Below are 17,837 nucleotides of genomic sequence, written 5' to 3'. Positions count from 1 at the left end.
TGTACCACAATTCATTTCCAACATTGCATTACGATGCGGAAAAAGAGCCCAAATAAAATCGCTGTGTATGACCTCGCAACGCACAAAGCTAAAAGCAATTTTCTCAGCTGTGTGAAAATGGCATTAAAATGCGTATGTGAAGAAAAAAAACAAAACGCTACACAATTGCCATGTTGTTTAGGGGTTTTGAAGGAGTTGTCCAGAGAAATATACCCAAAACCATTCAGTGGCGAGCAGCGCCAGCACTTACGCACCTGGCCTGACTCCTACGCAGCGCTCCTGCTTCCTGTGGTCAGTGATATAATTGCAGGGGCCTTGCGGACTGACTCATATCAATAACCAAACCAGCCCCCTCTTTATTGGCTCTGCACCAGCTGCAACAGAGAAAGGGACCGAGAGTCTCAGGGGTCTCGTGTGCCTGAGTGAGCGGGGTGGGGACGTCATCAGCAGCTCATTCGCACTCAGGCAGTTTTTAGGCTTGTGCCGTAGTTGTTCAGTGCTTCACACTCCTATGTGTAACACAGAAGGATCAGTGTGTTAAATGCACAACCAGCGCACGAACCAGGGCCGATTTTTATGCCGATTGAAACTGAATGATGAGCGACAACCTCACAATTCTCGTTTATTGTTCAGTCGTTGGCTGAATCGTTCTGTCTAAATAGGGCATCCGTTATCGAAATGAGTCAGTTGAACCCCTACAATGTCATCACCTGGAAGAGAAACCTCAATGCCACAGGCCGGACCTGGAGTGGATTTGAGTAGCTTTCCCCATACAATCCGTTTAATCTCTACACGGATGTGTGGACGGACTTTTACCCACAGGGGGGGTGCCAGGTTGCAGCACCCGGAGAAGGCTCAATTGGCAACACTTAGAGCTTCTACCCACTTGTGTTATTTTAACGCGACTGTCTATGGGACTTTTTAATGTTAAAAGCGCATCACACAAAAATCACAAAGCACAAACTTGTGATGCGTTTTTAACATTACAAAGTCCTATTGACAGTCGCGTTAAAAAAAACACTAAGGCCTCATGTCCACGGGGACAGATCCTCAGCAGGAGTCCCACACGTGTGATCCGTGCCTCATAGGGATGCATTGGACACTCGCAGGAAATTAAAACCTGCAGATGTCATTTATAGGTGCGGATTGAGTGTGCGGGAAAACACCCGCAGTATGCTCCATTTTAGTGCGGGTCTCCCGCAGGCTTCTATTGAAGCCTATGGAAGCCATCCGGATCCGCGACACACCCGCAGCTGAATTCCTGCTCTCCGGCGTGGGAGAGCAAGAGTTCAAAAAAGAAAAGTGCACGGTGCATGCGTGTGGCACGCTGCCGGCATGCCGAGCACATCCGCCGGGCCGAAGAAAGAAGATCTGGCCGCGACGGAGGGCAGATCCGCATCGTCCGGACAGGTGAGTAATTCTTATTTTTAGGCCTCATGTCCGCGGGAAAGGAGGGATCCGCTGCGGGATTCTGCATGAAGAATCTGCGGCGGGCCTGATTTTCCCAGTGGACGAGGCCTAATTGTTGCCAATTGAGCCTTCTCCAGGTGCCGCAACCAGTGGGTAGGAGCCTTTAGGCTGGGTTCATACAGGGCGATATTGCCGTGCAGACTTTCTTTTTAACCCGGGATAAGACAGCAAAGTGGCCGAGCTTTGCAAAAATCTCATCCACACGAAAACTGACATGCCGCGTGGAATTCAAAGCTGTGGCATGTCAATTCTTTCCTCGTTTCCGCAGCAGCCTCTCTCCTCTCTATGGGGAGAGATAGTCGCAACGGAATGCCGATCGTGAAGCAACTCCAAAACCCACGGCGAAAGGCCACAGGTTTTGAAGCTGCGCTTATCCCACAGTTTTTCGGTGCGGTGATTCCATGAGATTTCCATCCCGTGTGACCTCAGGCTTAAAGCATTGACAGACTGTAGATTCCAGACCACGGTATGAAGGTAGTGAGCAAAAACTAAGTTCAGGTCAAACAAGGCAGATCTGTGTCATACACAAGAGGCAGACGGGTCAGGACAGGCCGCTGACTGTAGACATCAAGGAAAATGGGGTAATACTAAATGAATTAGCGAACAATACACATTTGCATGTTTTTTGTACCTTATTGCAGAGGGCCAGAGAATGGGAAAGGCTTCTTTATAAAACTCGGGCCAGCTGACCATTGGAGCAGGGGAAAATAGGCGTGCGATCAGCAGAAATGCGTCCACACAGAACAGCGGCTGTTCAGGAAGGGATACATAGAACATGACTTTACATAGAGGAGAGGGACCACCGGAATCAGCAGCCGCTCAGGCCACACACGACAGAGGTTAGAAACTGATCCTTCTGCAACCAGAGACCAACTTTTATTCTTGCACATTCTGCCTACACTCACCATCATCTCCATCATCCCTTGTCCAAAGGAAGACTTCTTAAGGGACCTTTCACATGAGTGGAACTGTTCTGCAGCTCGCAGCGGAACTTGCTGTTGTGTGGCAAATTTTCCACCAACATCCATGCAGATTTTGATACGGAATTGAAAATGGCCAGAGTCTGATCGTAACTCCACTTCAAAATCCACATTCGGACATGCAGATTTCCATAGTGACAAATTCCACTGCGTATCGCGGAACAATTCAGGTCCGTGTGAAAGGTCCCCAATGCTCCACTAGTAGTGCTACAAGGAAAAAGACCAGGCTATCAGCAGCAAAGGGGTGATAAGATTTCAAGGGTTCACTCACACATTTTATCAATCAATGCAGAAATCCAAGTTATTCTAAAGGGTTCATTTACTTTTCGTTACAATTGTATATTCAAGTGAATTTTAACCACCCGGCTCCAGCTAATTCAGCTTATCATGATGGAACCAAACGAAATATGATTAGCACAAGTGGAAATCCTAACTTTTCAACCGTGGGGTGCAAACAGGAGCAGGGTACTGGCTCACACCGGCCTTTTGCGCAACCAAAATATTCAGATTGCCTATGTTTTTATTTTTTGCGCGTGCAAATACGAGATGATCACTGCATCATTACACGATCACTGCATCATTACACGATCACTGCATCATTACAGGCTAAGAGAAGTGCACGAAGGTGCAGGAGACTTCTACTTGTTTCCTGTGTACTCAGCACCTACACGTGTATCCTGTTGTCGCTGCGTATTTTTCACACTCCCACAGACCTGCACGGGCGATTTTGTTCTGTAATACAGACCAAAATAGGGCATGCTGTGATTTTTTTCCCTCCGTGTAAGGGAAGCACATGTTTCAATACCCCAATGCAAGTCTATGGGGTTTCAGAACTGCATAATACACAGAGATAATATGCTGGTGTGAGTGAGCCCTGAGCTGAATTTCATCAATGTCAGAGTTACCCCATTACCCGCATCAGCCATTGTACCTCAAAAAACTGTAATCCAGAGAAAGGCCCCTATACATGTTCTACTTTAGGCCCCTTGTCATCGGGCGAGGTGAAATATCGCTAGCGATATTCCACCGCCGGGGAGAGAACTGATAGGCTCACTGTGGCAAATCGCAGCATGCCGCAATTTGAGTCCGGTGACCGGAGAATCGCTACGATTCTCCGCTCGTAGACAGGGGGCTGTGCTTTCCATAGCAACGCTATGGAAAGCATGCACTGCGTTCGCTGCGGCCGGATTATCGCCATGAGTAATGCAATGCACTATCGTCCGTGGACAGGAAGCCTTAGTCATCTGAACCCAGCGATAATGGGAGGGCAGACACCACTCTACTGCGAAGGATGTTGGGGGAAAACAAATATCAGGGGCATTAAATTCCAATACCTAAGGGCTCATACACAAGGCTGTATGCGTACAACGCTGCGGGTCTACCTGCAGCCTTTTACAGACTCGGCAGCCATACGCTCTGTGGGAAGAGACCATGTATGGCACTGCGCATGCCCGTAAATTACACGCACACGTGCAGCGTGATTTTTTATTTTCTTTAATTCCCCGCCTTGTGAAACCGCTGCCCATATGCAATGTATTGCGTGTGTGCAGTGTACCATACGCAGCCCATACAAGTGTATAAAACTCATGCTGCATACGAATGCAGAGAAATAGAGCATTCTGCTAATTATTTCTATTTCGTAACGATACAGTATCCACACACTGGTGTGCATGGATCATGGAATGTCCATTGACTTCATTCACCACATATCATGCGTGCGTGATACGCAGTGAAAACACTGTCGTGTACGTGAGCCCTATGGCCCAATGTCCACAGGTGGATCTGATTTGCGAGATCCGCAAACCAAGCCAGCCATAGGGAAGCATGGGCGTCCCACATGAATTAAAGCATGTGGATGTGTTTTGCGAAAACAAATCGCAGCATGTTCCATTTCAGTGCGGTTCCCACACAGACGGCTTCCATTAAAGTCAATGGAAGCTGTCTGATCAGTGGCCTGTCTGTAATTGAATTGCGGATGGGCTGTGAATTCTGCGGGAAAGCAGGAGTGTAAAAAAAACAAAACAAAAAACAAAACACTGCGCATGTGCGGCGGCACGCCACCTGGCGCTTCCGCACATATCCGCAATGAAGACCTACAGTGTCCTCGGCTGCGGGCAGGGTTGGCTTCCACTGCGGGCTCCTGCATGCGGGATGTGATCCGCCCGTGGACATGAGGCCTATTGCTTTTGTTCCCTGGGAGATAGGACGGTGCCAGGGGTGTCTGGCTGCAGGAGAACAAGAGTGCAGCTCAGCCAAATGTGGTAACAGCTGTTGGACAAACTATTGTTTGCCTGACAGTTGCTGAAGATGTAAGGACACCTTTACCTGGAGCACTCTGCCATCAGGGACACCTTTACTCGTCACTCTCTGCCATCAGGGACACCTTTACCTGGAGCTCTCTGCCATCAGGGACACCTTTACCTGGAGCTCTCTGCCATCAGGGACACCTTTACCCCGGAGCTCTCTGCCATCAGGGGTACACTCTGTGTTTAACAGTGTGTGAATGCTGCGGTCTGCTCAGTTGAACAGATTCGTAACCGTGTACCACAATTATGGCTTAGCTCTTGGCAAAAAGACAACAGAATCCATGCACTTATGTGCATCTGCCTGCTTCTGTCTATGGAAGACTGGTGGAAGGCTCAGAGCACCCAGCATGGTTTGTTTAGGGGTTAACCGTGCACGCACCGTGGTAAGGGAACGGCCTGCTGCTGACTAAATCCCCTTGTGGAGCGACCTTCGGAGGTGCATTTGTACCCAACGATTCCAGTGGAGCCTGTTCATACAAGCAGATACATCAATGGCTCGCTCACTCCTTCAGTTGGTAACATTCACTGTATAAAGTGAATGAGAACGATCGGGATTGAAGCCAAACAATTAGTGAACGATGCTTGCATGAAATGAATGAATGATAAGCAAACAAACAGGTTTTCTTCATTCAGTCGTTGTCTGTGTTTACATTGAACAATTATCGTCCAGTCTCATTCATTTAAACGATTTTTTTGAACGATAATAGTCCCATGTAAAAGGGCCTTAAGGCAGATCAGCGGAGCGGCTTCACACACTGTTGGACTTGGACATCACTATCTATCTTGAATAAAACTGTCTTCTTTTTTTGTACCTTAATCTTTAATGAAAAATTAGTTTTCCCACTGTAAATCAAGTGTGAAGTGGCTGCCACTAGGGGTCTCCCTTCCTGCCCCTCTGCAATCCACTGTCTGTTAGGTACTGAGCTACTGTAGTAACAGGGATGCGGGGATATTTGCTTAGCTGTGGGGGAGGGGCTATCTTCACAGGCTCACTCCCTTCACTCGCAGATGTTTAGGGTCTACAGTCTCCACCATTTCTATCTCTTTTGCTGTTACAGCGTGTGTGTGCGTGTGTGTAGAAGTTACTTTAGGCTTACTGATTATTTGGCCTGAATGCCCAACTCATACAATCGTGCTAGGAAAGCATAAGGGCGGCCATTCAAATACAGCCTCCCTGCTGATTGGACCAGAGACAGCAATGCAGCATGAGAAGTGAGAGAAAGGAAGTACAGGAGAGTGAACCACTGGCAGAATGGTAGGCTTGCAACATGCCCCATGTCTGAAAGTGGAAAGCAGGACAGCAGAAAAATGGGAAAGAACACCTGCCAATCAGAACTTCAAAGCATAAAGCAGGGTGCAAGCAGAAGCAAATGGGTGGGAAACCGGTTATATTTTAGAAAACTTGTTGAAACTCCAGATACACTTTAACTTACTTTCATAAATGAGATGCATGTAAGAGAGAAAATAATAATAGGCCTCTTATCAAAACTGTCTGTTGCCCCTAGCAACCAACCCAAGAACAGCTTTCATTTTACCAGAGCAGTTACAGAAGTGAAAAGTGCCCATGATTGGTTGCTATGGGCAACAGTTTATCTTCTAGAGACTTTTGATGAATGTTGGAGCAGTTGACTTATTATTTCTAGAGGTTTTCTGGAGGCAGCAATATACAAGATACATATTAGGGCATACTTGCTATTGAGAACAGTTTTCCAGTGCAATTTGCACCAGAATGTAACATACTTTTAACTAAATTGATGATGCGATTTAGACACTTTTTTTCCTATACATCTGACAAAGGGGTGTGGCTTTGTGAAAACGAGGGCTTGGCCTAAATGCACCAAAAAATTTGACACACTTTTTGGCATAAACTGTCAACTAATAGATTGTATAAAATTAGACTACCGTATATTCCGACATATAAGGCGACGGGGCGTATAAGACGACCCCCCCCAACTGTCGCCTTATACGCCTGGAATACAGTATAAAAAAAAAAAAAAAGCAGTGCTCACCTCCCTGGGCATTCTGCGGCGCTGATGTCATTGAATGGTTGCGATTGGCTGACGGCGCGTAAGTTAGCCAATCACAGCATTAGCTTTCTGGAGGCGGGGATTTCAAGCCCCGCATCCAGAGAGCAATGCTCTGTTGGGGACGAGGAGGGAACGACAACCTGTAGCAGTGCCGCAGAATGCCACGGGAGGTGAGTACTTTTTTTTTTTGTATAGCCGGCGTATAAGACGACCCCCGACTGCAGAGCAGATTTTTCGAGGTTAAAAGGTCGTCTTATACACCGGAATATACGGTAGACCATCTTAAAATTGGACAAACTGATCATTCAGCAGAGCCACAGTGATGGATGAATCTAGCGCATTTAAAGACTGTGTAGCCTAAAGCCCCATTTACACACAAAGACGATCGCTCAAAATTCATTCAAAAGATAGCTTGAATGATCATGTTACTTAAACTACTAATGGGCACTAATGCTTATTAGCTTTATTTGCGTGCAAATGAAGCCCCCTTCACTGTATGCAGATAACAGCGAGTGGTCCACTATCTGCATACAGCTCCATTGTTCTCCCACGGGACAGCAGCTGAAAACAATATTATCAGTGCTGCCACGGAGAATAATAGCATGCGGTCCCTGCTATCAGATGGCCATCTGAATAATGGCTTTTATGCTGAAGTACAAATCATCATTCGACCAAAACGTAACAATGGTAGCATTTACATACAACGGTTATTGCTCAAAAGCCTTAGGTTGAATGAATTTTGAGTGATAATCGTTGTTCGTAAATGGGGTTTAAGTCTGATTAGGGGCTGTCCTGAACACAGGGGCAACACGATCTGTCACTTTTAGAACAGGGAAGGTAAATTAAAAGCAGTAAACATGTCTGATCTAAATTATTAGTGGACAAGAATCAAAGAATGCTTTCCTTGCTGCTATACCAATTGTCTTTGAGGCAGGAATGACATTCAAGGTTTCCAAGGAAAACATTTTTCAAAGATTCCAATGCAGTAATAAGGTTGGAAATCACAAGTACAGAAGAGGATGTGTGCTTTATGACCAACCATCTCCAAAGTGACAGGGAAGGTTCATATAAGGGCCTTATCTATATGTATAGGGGTACTATTCTGTGCTGTGTAGGCCTCTGGCAGTACAATAGAACTCTCTGTAATTCCCTCATCTTCAGCAATAATGAGATGTCTGCGCTGTGATATGTGAACTGGACAGGAGAAGATGGGTGAGCTGCAAAAACAAGGAAGCATCAGCCTATTAGGACTGTTCTAGTGGCCTATGCGAAGAATCACTGAGGTGCTTTTGAATTGATTAGTACGTGAAGCGGGAATAGTGAGTTCAAAAGCCTCTTAAGCTGATACACAATGCTAGCGCCTAATTACGTAGTGTTTCAGGGCTGTAAGTATGCAAATAAGGAAGATGAACAAATACCTCTGCAGCACCACCTATTGGAAAGCAGCATTCCTGCAACTCAATGTCAGACTCTTAATACAAGCCTTGTAGCAATAACTAGGAATTGAAAACCAAACCAGAATCCATACACAGCCAGCTATTTCTGGGTTTTTGCCCCTCAGTGTGCAATAGGTTTCTGGCTTAGCTAGTGATGCTGCCTTTCAATAGGTGGCGCTGTAGAGGTATTTGTTCCATCTTCCTTATTCGCATATTTCCCAGAGGAGCGTGCATGGCCTTATAAGTCTCCTCACTCCCCTTCTATATGCTCTCCTTATGCAGAAATGATACCCCTTCTTGACCCACATCTGTAGACCTCTCACTAGCCAAGCCAGAAACCTACTGCACACTGGTGAGGGGCAAAACCCCCAAACAGCTGTCAGTGTATGGTTTTCTGCCTTGGTTTTCAATTCCCAGGCATTGCTACAAGGCTTGTCTAAAGAGTCTGACACTGGCTTGCTGCATTCCAATACATGGTGCTGTAAGAGGTACTGTTCCATCTTCCCTATTTGCATATTTCCCAGAGGAGCATGGATGGCCTTATAAGTCTCCTCACTCACCTTTTAGGCGTTTCCTCATACACCTTCTAAGTGCTCTCCTTAGGGAAAAACAATACCCTTCTAGAACTGGGAACAGCATGGTAAAAATGGCTACAGTCGCATCCTGTTGGGAAAACAGCATCCGTGTAGTGAAGTTTCTAAAGTCTGAATAAAATTATGTGATGGTGAATATTCAACTCAACATAAACCAGACGCAGCATTGTTTTAATTTTTATTGCAAAAGTCATAAAATTTTCTTAGTCACGCATAGGTAAACTGCCTTGACAAGAAAAAAGTTAGTATTTAAATTAAAAATATTTCCACAACCATTCAGAAATACATTATTCCCATCTTGGCTTTACATACTAATTCACTTTTCTTACTAACAATACACACAGTCTGCAGGTGTGTGCAGGTTATCTGTATCTTCACTAGCTGGGGCTCTGCATTGCAGAGCGCCGACTATTGAAACTGAACAGAAGGACGATAAGAGTGCAGATAGCTTTTCAAAATTAATAAATAAATTGAGTTTAGTACAAGTCAGTTTTTTTCTGGAATTACAACTACATGTAAAATCAGTTTAAGTGATGAAAACAGGATTTACACCAGTTGTAGTACGAAAACAAAAGTGCAAAGTATAACAAGAACATTACTAGATTTGATTTGGACTTAAATTTGTGGATATGGATTTTGGCAGCAAGTGATAGTTTCAGTTTTTCCATTTAGCTAAATTCTATTGCAAGACAAAAAAATTATGTCAAGGATTTTAAACTCAATGTTTCCAATAATATTTCTAATAAGTTAACCCTTAAAGTGGTTATCCGGCTGTAAAACTACAGATGGGTCTATCCTCAGGATAAGTCATCAGCAGTAGATTGGCGGGGGTCTCTTAGCTGTTCAATGGCCTGTGCACTCGTGTTGAGAGCAGATTTCTACAGGAATCAAGACAGCTCCATTTCCATTGCAGTGGCTGGGCTTGGTATTGCAGGCATTATTACATGAATGAGAACTTGGCTTGTAATACAAAGCCAGGCCACTACAGTGAAAAAGAAGTGTCTGTGGAAATCATTTAAGGGCAACGGCCCAGCAAACAGCTGATCTGTAGAGGTCCCAAGCAATGGGTCTCCAACAATCTACTATTAATAACCTATCCTAAGCATAGGCCATCAACAGTTTACAATTGGACAACCCCTTTAAAAAGGTATTCTACTTAAAGTTTTTTTTTTGGTATTGTATAACACAAGGATAAATATAAAATAGCATGGTTTGACTGCTGACAAACAGCTTTACTTGTTCTCTGCCGTCAGCACGGTGCCAATGCATTTCACACAGCCACTTGAGACAAATCATTGCTATGCAAAAACAGCCAGTCTGTCTCCGGTTACTTGGATGCTCAGTGCAAGGCTTAATTGAAACTGTGCTGACATAAAACAAGCAGCAATGAAGTTTGCTAGAACCAAGGCCATGCTTTTCAATATCTTACAGCCGTATTAAATCCGATTTCTTTTTTACAAAAATAATGGGGGGGCTCTCTAACGTCATTTATATCAAGCAACAGAATTCAGCTCCTGTATCTATTATAAACACAAAAGAAATGATAGCGCCCTGTTCCCATTAAAAAAATGTGCATGCCACATAATATTTTTACAATTCACAACAAAAACACTTATGAATTTACATACAGTAATAATTTATTCAGAAATGTTCAGTTAGATTACTCCGAGACATCCGGTCTCATCGTAAAAGAGCAGCCATCTCACCTCAAATACCAGACATACACTATACAGCATAGCAGTGAAAAGAATCTACCTAACCTCGGATAGAACGGAGTCTAAGGGGGGGGGGGGGTAAGTTGGATGTTGTCTAACTGCAACACAAGTTTCCTTTTTTTCATTGTAGATTGCTACACAATACCTACTGTACCTATGCACATCATGAGATCACAGTACTTGGATTGTCAGATCAGTCATGCAGAAAGGCCAGCCGGGGGAGAAGTGGGAGAGAGAAAAAAACAAAAAAATAAAAAATAAAAAAAAACACCTTTCAGTAGATATCACATTGCTGTTCAATGATAAGTTGTGTACTTAAATGTATTCACAATTACAAAACCAAACAGTCTATTTTTCGCCTCAATACAGGTTTTATGCGATTAGGTCGGTCAGATTCTTCCAATAAGTGGACACCGCTACAGTTAGAAAGGGTTACTGTATCGTTTCACGGATGACTCTTGTTGGTAACAGTACTGTTCGGTGCCGAAAAAGCTTGAAATGCTTTAGGAGCCCGAAATGGTTTATTGAAAAAGCTCTATAAATATCCAGCTTTTTTTTAAACTGTAGCAGATATTTTACAGTAAAGTGAAAATATTGTTTAATGCATTATGGCTTCCTGCACAACCCTCATCAAAAATCAGTATTTACAGTTTTTATATTTGTGTCTTTTGAACAATATACACGGACAGCTAAAAAATAATACATCAGCATTTCATTTCAAAGAATTGCAGATAAGTCCTTTTCAAACAGAAGTCACCAAATAGGAGCCAGAATGCCTTTTGGGACTTTGTGACCCACTAGAGTCTTCACTTTTTGAGTCCCTTTTCTTTGAGTTTGTAGTCACAGGTGTTGGGATCTGGGATGGTCGGGCTGTGCTACTATCTGAATTGCTTTTTCTGGGACTAGGGTTATAATTAAAGGGAGTTACACGTGCAGCCACAGTCCCACTTGGTGAACTGTGTTTGCTTGAACTGCTTGAGCTAAATGGAGTGCGCTCTGTAACACAACTTTCAATTGTTTCTTGCCCTGAAGGCTGGCTGTTGATTACAGGTTTTGGGTCAGTCCCTTTTGGATCCAAACCATCCAATTTAATAAAGGATCTCTGCCTATTTTCCAAAATAAGCCCATTTCCATTCCCTGAATTATGCCTTCCTTGTGAGTCTTTTACTCCCTCATCCTTTTCCCCTTGCTCTGAGATATTGTCAATAACTGGGGGAGAATTTCCACTGGGGGACCTGCCTGACCTAGGGTTATTGATTGGGCAGTCCTCAATTCTTACCCACACATCCTCTGTTTTAGAAACTGCCGGTGCCATTTGATAGACTGTCCTACTTTCTGCTGATTCAGCAAGAGTATTTGATATTCCATTATTTGTGGTCTCGAGCACTTCATTCTCCTTTATTTTTCTCCAAGTTCCCTTTGCAGATGAACAGTCCGTTGTAGATTTAGGCCCTAGAAAGGAACACGGCTGTTTTTCATCTTCACTTTTTGCTTTCTCACTAGACTCAGAAGATGCAGACAAAATGGAAGAGGAGCTTCCAGTTCTTCTCCATGTGCTAACGCGAGGAAGTGATGATGAATGCTTACTGTGTTCCCGCTTCCAAGTTCCTGATCGTGTAATTGGAAGTCTGGATGGTGACTCGGAATGGGATCGGCTTATGTCATGACGCTTTCTGACATCTCCATGTTCTGATGAAGTATTTAGGTTTGGAGGAGTTTTTCTCCATCCACCTGATTGTATAGAATGAGTTGATAATGACATATCAGGAAGAGAAGGGCTTAATGCGGCTGTCTGAGTTTGAGATCTTGTTGGGGAATCGGCTCTTGATGAAGACGACAGAGACTCAAATGATGCAGACTCCTCCAATTTTCTCCTTAAAGTTGGACTTGGAGCTTCCTTAATAAAAGTAGACTGACGTACTAAAGTTGGTCTCTCAGATCTATCAGACTCGCTTCCACTGGATTTTGTTGAAGACATTCTAGATAGCTCTACCTTTTTAGTCGATCCAGAATTGTTTGCATTTTGATTCAAGCCTTTTGATGCAGACTCGCTTCTTGGAATTCCACTGGGGGTTTTGGGTAGACTGGACTGTTTGCTCATATTCTGCTGACTCAACTGTCTACCTGGAGATGTATAGGACATTCTGCCCGAACCAGAGGATTTGGTGGATGCTGTGCTAGGTGAGGATGTTCTTGGTAACTGAGAAAATTTGTTTGGCGGACTTATCCCATTTCTGCCTGGTGAAATTGAACTTCGACCAGGGGATTGCATAGGTCTGCTTAATGGTTGAGGGGAAGGTCTTGAAGAAGTGTCTCTTGAACCTGATCTAGAAGGTCCTTTATTTGGTCCACCCTGGACAGCAGTCTGTCTATTATTATAGAACGATTCAGATTTTAATGGTTTTTGCACTCTTGGAGAGTTTGTAGAGTTGTCATTCGAAGTTTTGGAAGGGGTATTCTTTAGGATGGGAACTTTCTTTGAAACAGGGCTTGTACTTGGAGAACTAGCACGGACGCCTGGAATATGAATCATTGTTCTACCACGAGATATTGAGGGCGCATTTGCTTGTGCTGGCTGTTTACACTGACTTGAAAAATCAGAGCTCGACCTGGATTTTCCTGTAATCATACTTTTATATATCTTCTTTCCCCCTTTAATGCCTTTAGACTCCTCATCATTTTTCTTACCCTCCAATGAACTTTTTTCTCCGGGCTTTAAAATTCTTGGCCCTTTGTTTGCAGTGATGGGTTTCTCTTCCTTATCGGGTGTTAAATGGAAAGGAGATCCCAAAGAAATGCCCGATTTCAGGGAAAGAATTGAATCAGAGTCTGATGACCCTTGTCGGGACAATGAGACTGCAGCAGCTGCTTGATGTAGTCGGCTAACAATTGAATTGGCACCTTCTTGGATTGCTTTCCAATCAAAGTTTTCTGAATCTGGAGAAAATGCATTTTCAGAATCAGGGCTTTGTAAATCCCTTAAATCTAGAGTCAGATCTGGCTCTTCAGCAAGAATGCCACCAATACTATTTGAACGGATTTTCTCATTTTCACTTTTAGACTTTGAAGGCTTTTTCTTCTTTGGCATTGCAGAACTAATGCATTCTTGTAACAGATCATCCTCAGAGTCAATGCTTAAAGAACTCAGAGAGCTGTTACGAGAAAAGCAAACTGGGGTATCTTCAACATGAAACGACTTGGGAGCATATCCTGAGGTCTGAGGTCTCCGCATTTCCATCTGCTGGTCCGGTGGTTCATTTTCCTTAGGTGGCTCTATTCCTTTGTTATTATTTTCTTGGTCAATATCACTTAATGAGCTTAGAGATGAATTGCGGGAAAAGCATACAGGTGTATTTTCAATAGCAAAATTCTGCATTTTCTCATCAGAAGCTCCTCCTCTGTCTTGGACCTTAGATGCAGGTGGAAATGAAGCCTGCTTTTGTAGCAATGATTTTGTAGCTCTCCCAGCTCCTTTATTTTGTTCATGCTGTCCTTGCCGTAATGACTGGTTTGAGGATGGATAATTTTTGTTATCCACCCTTGTGTCCGTTTCTTTTGCTTCTTTTTCTTTCCGCAACTCTTCTTTTTCTTTGGAAAGATCAACATCATCTTCATCAAAGTCTAAAGAACTCAATGAATCATTCCTTGAAAAACAGTAAGGTGTGCCCTCGATTGGAGTATAGTGGTGAGGCGAATCAAACGCAAAGCTCCCTTTTGCACGTTCTTCATTGTTAGGAAGCTTCTCATTCGTTTCTCTTAGATTTTTACTATTCTGCTTTTTGGCATCATTGTAAGGTTTTTCAGGTATTAAACTTATTTTTTGATCAGAGTTCTTCTTTGAACGACCGTTTGCTTGTGGCAAAGGTTTCACAGGGGAGGTCGGTTTCCTTTCATTTTCTTGCGAACCTCTATTTCCAGTAGCACCAGCAGATGTATGGTTAATTTGATCCATAATCTTTTTGACTCTGTAAGGCTTGTGGCTTTTACCTTTGGGCATTGCAGAATGAATGCATTCTGCAAGAATATCACCTTCCTCCGATTTATCTTCATCTGCAGCTGACGTGGCAGTATTTGAGCTTTTTCCTTTTTGTGCCTCATCTGTACTTCTCCCCTCAGTCGGTATCGTGTCCCTTTTTTCATATTTACCAGATAGAGTGTTAGCCTGATCATTACTTGTCAGCTCATTTGGTGGCGATTCTATTGTGAGATCGCTGAGAGAAGTAGCAGTAGAAAAATTTATTGGCGTACCTTCTACACAATACACTTTAGGCATGTCATCTGCATGGTTGAAACTTACATGCTTTTGAGCCTGTAGTCTATTTTGAGGAGGAAGCAGCTTATAAACTGGAAGCTGGCTTGGTTTCCTAGTAGGGGGAGGAGGAGGAGCAGCTTTGGATGCAGTTGGTTGGGAAGATTTCTTGTTTTTCCTTGAGGATTTGGTAGGCATAGCGGATATTATACATTCTTCCAATATGTCAATATCATCGTCGGTATCATCAAGCATATCTTTTTCTGGTTCTCCTTGTTTGTCTTCCTTTTTGTCATGACGTTCGGTTGATTCTTTTGATTTTTCAGATTCTGCTTCATTGGCTTGATCATTTTCAAATACTGGAGGCATAATTTTGAGCTCCACATCTTTAGGAATATATGGTTCATCGAGGCTAAGAGCGCTGAGGCTTGATGCACATGAAAATCCATCTGGTGTACTCTCAGTGGCAAAATGTAGTAAGGCATCAGCCTCCTGGAGCACCTGAACCCTCTGAACCGCTGCATGTACAGCGGTCTGTTTTGTCACTGGCTCCCTTTCCTCTGCGTGACTTGTTACTTTTGGTTTACTGGTATCTCTCTTATTTTGTGCTGCTTGAGGGGGTGGTGGAGTTTTACATCTGCTTGGGGGCATTGTCTGCCCTGGGCTGTCAGGAAGGTCACTAGGACTTATTATTCCACTGACCATACCACTACATGGTTCACTTTGCACAGAGCTAGCTATTGAATGACTTTCAAAACTATCCAGTGAGCTCACAGAGGTACATCTGCTGAACATTAGAGGAGTTTCTTGGACATAATGTTCTGGTGGGCTTTTAGGTGTCTGAGCACCACTTTTCGAGGGAGATTTAGCACCTGAAAATTCAACCGATTTGTGTCTTGAAGCATCTGATGGAGATAAGTTTGAAGTCTGTAGTCTGTTTGCTTTAGTACGGATATGATGTGGTGCCGAACGAGTTTCATTAGAAGAACCTTCTTTAGTTGCAGCATCTCTGCCATCTTTGAGTTCAGTTATTTGGAGTGTGTTATTACCACCTTCTCCTTGGACACCTCTCTCTCGCCCTTCAATGTCATCTTCGGCAGAAGACAAAGAAGATAGGGAGCTGCAGCGAGAAAAACATATCGGGGTGTCTTCAACACAGTAGGTTTGTATTGTTTCTTGGTTAATTGAAGGAGGTTTACTTGAAGTTTGTTTCTGTCTGCTTTGTCCACTTCTGGTTTGAGCAGAATTAGGATGAAGTTGATTCTGTCGGCTTGTATTTGGTGATGGCGTTGGTGTATTGCTGCTAGAGGACACATGGTCTTTCTTACTTCTCTGTTTGGAAGAACTTTTTGAAAAGGAAAACGAAGACTTTTGAGTTGATGGTGGAACATCTGCTTGATACTTTCGACTGTAATCAATGGGCTGTTCAACGTGATGTTCCTCTTGGTTATATGTACTATTAAAGTTGACTCGCCTATCATCGTCCTCCTCCTGCTGCTCTTCCTCAGAATAACGTTCACCGAAATTTGTCGTTTTGTCATCATCATAATCATCAACCTGACAATGTGGTTTGCTAGACTTCTGATTCATTCCGATAGTAGAATTTGCCCGCATTTGATCTCCTTGAGTGTTTGGAGCTCTGGATCTATATGGAGACACATTTTCTGGCTGGGCAAAGTGTGAGGAGAATTTTTTGTGTTTCTCTTCTTTGTTTTCAGTAAATGCATTATAAGAGGTCTTTTGGTTCCTAGGCTGCCTTTGCTCATTTTGCTTCATTTCATTATCTATTAGGTGTTTAGGTCTTGCCCATCGATCATTTTGACTTGGGCTCTGCCTCCCAGAATTCAACTGCTCGTCTGAGTACTTCAAACTATAATTTATTGGGGTGTCTAGTTCAGTATCATTGTCATCCATGTGATTAGCACTGTGTATTTTGTGGGCCAACCCTGCAGGATATTTTCCATAACTGCAAAATTTGCTCTCGTCGTCTTCGGAGTACGCCTCAACTGAAGGTTTTACTTGACCACGTTTTCCATAGCCATCGGTGCTGCCAACACTGTTTAAACTATCATTTGATGACATTTTTATATAGGATACAGGACATGCTCTGTTAGAATGATCGCCCTTAAAACTGTACTGATTTGTAATGGAATGGTTTGTGGAAGTCTTTCTGGAAGTTCTTTCTTCCAATGCACTGTGTATTTCTGGTGGCGAAGTTCTGTCCTCAACAAGATGAATATTTGAAACCTCATCAAAAACTTTAGAGATTGGAGCCGTAGTTGACAGCTGTAATCCAATACGCTTGGATGAGTTTCCTTCACTTCCCGAATGATAGGCATTTATTCCCGACCTTTCCCTGTCCTTTTCTGTCCTGTTGCCATCCCCTGCAGTCCTCGAAGATGGCGCTGGCAAAACGGTTGCATTCATATATGGAGAAAGAACAGTTAAATTCCCAGGGTTAAAGTTGTCTGACCTACAAATAGACTCATCATGTCTACTTGAGTCTATACCATATTCGCTGTACATATTCTGCTTATGTCTCTGCTTATTGCGATGAGAGGTTTTAGGACTTAAGTTATCAATGTTGTCGAACGTTTCCGATAAATGTTGCGCATCCAGCTCTGCTTCTAGTGCTTTCTGCTTCCGAACATGGAGAGATGGGACAGTGGATCCTGGAGACATGATATTGGCATCTTTATATTTAGCAGGTCTATTTGCCATAAGATTTCTTAAAGCTGCTGCACTGCCCATTGCTATCATTTTGTGCTTTGAATGGATGAGGTTCTTGAGCATGCTGACAGCACCCATATCCCAAAGACCTTCCTGATCCTTAGCATTGCGTGCAGATAAATTCCACAAGGTCCCACAAGCGTTGCTGACAATTGTCAGACTATGTGACTTTAAATGCTGGAGCAAAGTCTGTAAGCAGTTGTTTTCCCGGAGGATTTGCCTGTGACGAAACAAGAAACAATATTAGAAAAATTAGCAATAAGTACTTTTACAATTGTAAGCAAACAAGTTTAAATAGTATTTAATATACAAAAAAATAATCTTCATTATA

General features: G+C 43.3%; 1 protein-coding gene across 7 annotated transcripts in view; it reads right to left on the bottom strand.

Annotated features, from left to right (window-relative positions):
* Window positions 1-8,977: 8,977 nt before the first annotated feature.
* APC (APC regulator of WNT signaling pathway) overlaps window positions 8,978-17,837 on the bottom strand; it is a 108,041-nt gene continuing 99,181 nt past the window's right edge. For all 7 annotated transcript variants that reach the window (XM_066603056.1, XM_066603062.1, XM_066603060.1 and 4 more), the window contains one exon: window positions 8,978-17,726. In XM_066603056.1, coding sequence (XP_066459153.1) covers window positions 11,270-17,726 — 6,457 coding nt within the window. In that variant the 3' untranslated portion in view covers window positions 8,978-11,269. The remainder of the gene's footprint in view (window positions 17,727-17,837) is intronic.

Source organism: Eleutherodactylus coqui, chromosome 5 (genome assembly GCF_035609145.1).
Source record: "Eleutherodactylus coqui strain aEleCoq1 chromosome 5, aEleCoq1.hap1, whole genome shotgun sequence".
NCBI classification, from domain to species: Eukaryota; Metazoa; Chordata; class Amphibia; order Anura; family Eleutherodactylidae; genus Eleutherodactylus; species Eleutherodactylus coqui.
This window is presented reverse-complemented; position numbering and strand designations above follow the sequence as displayed.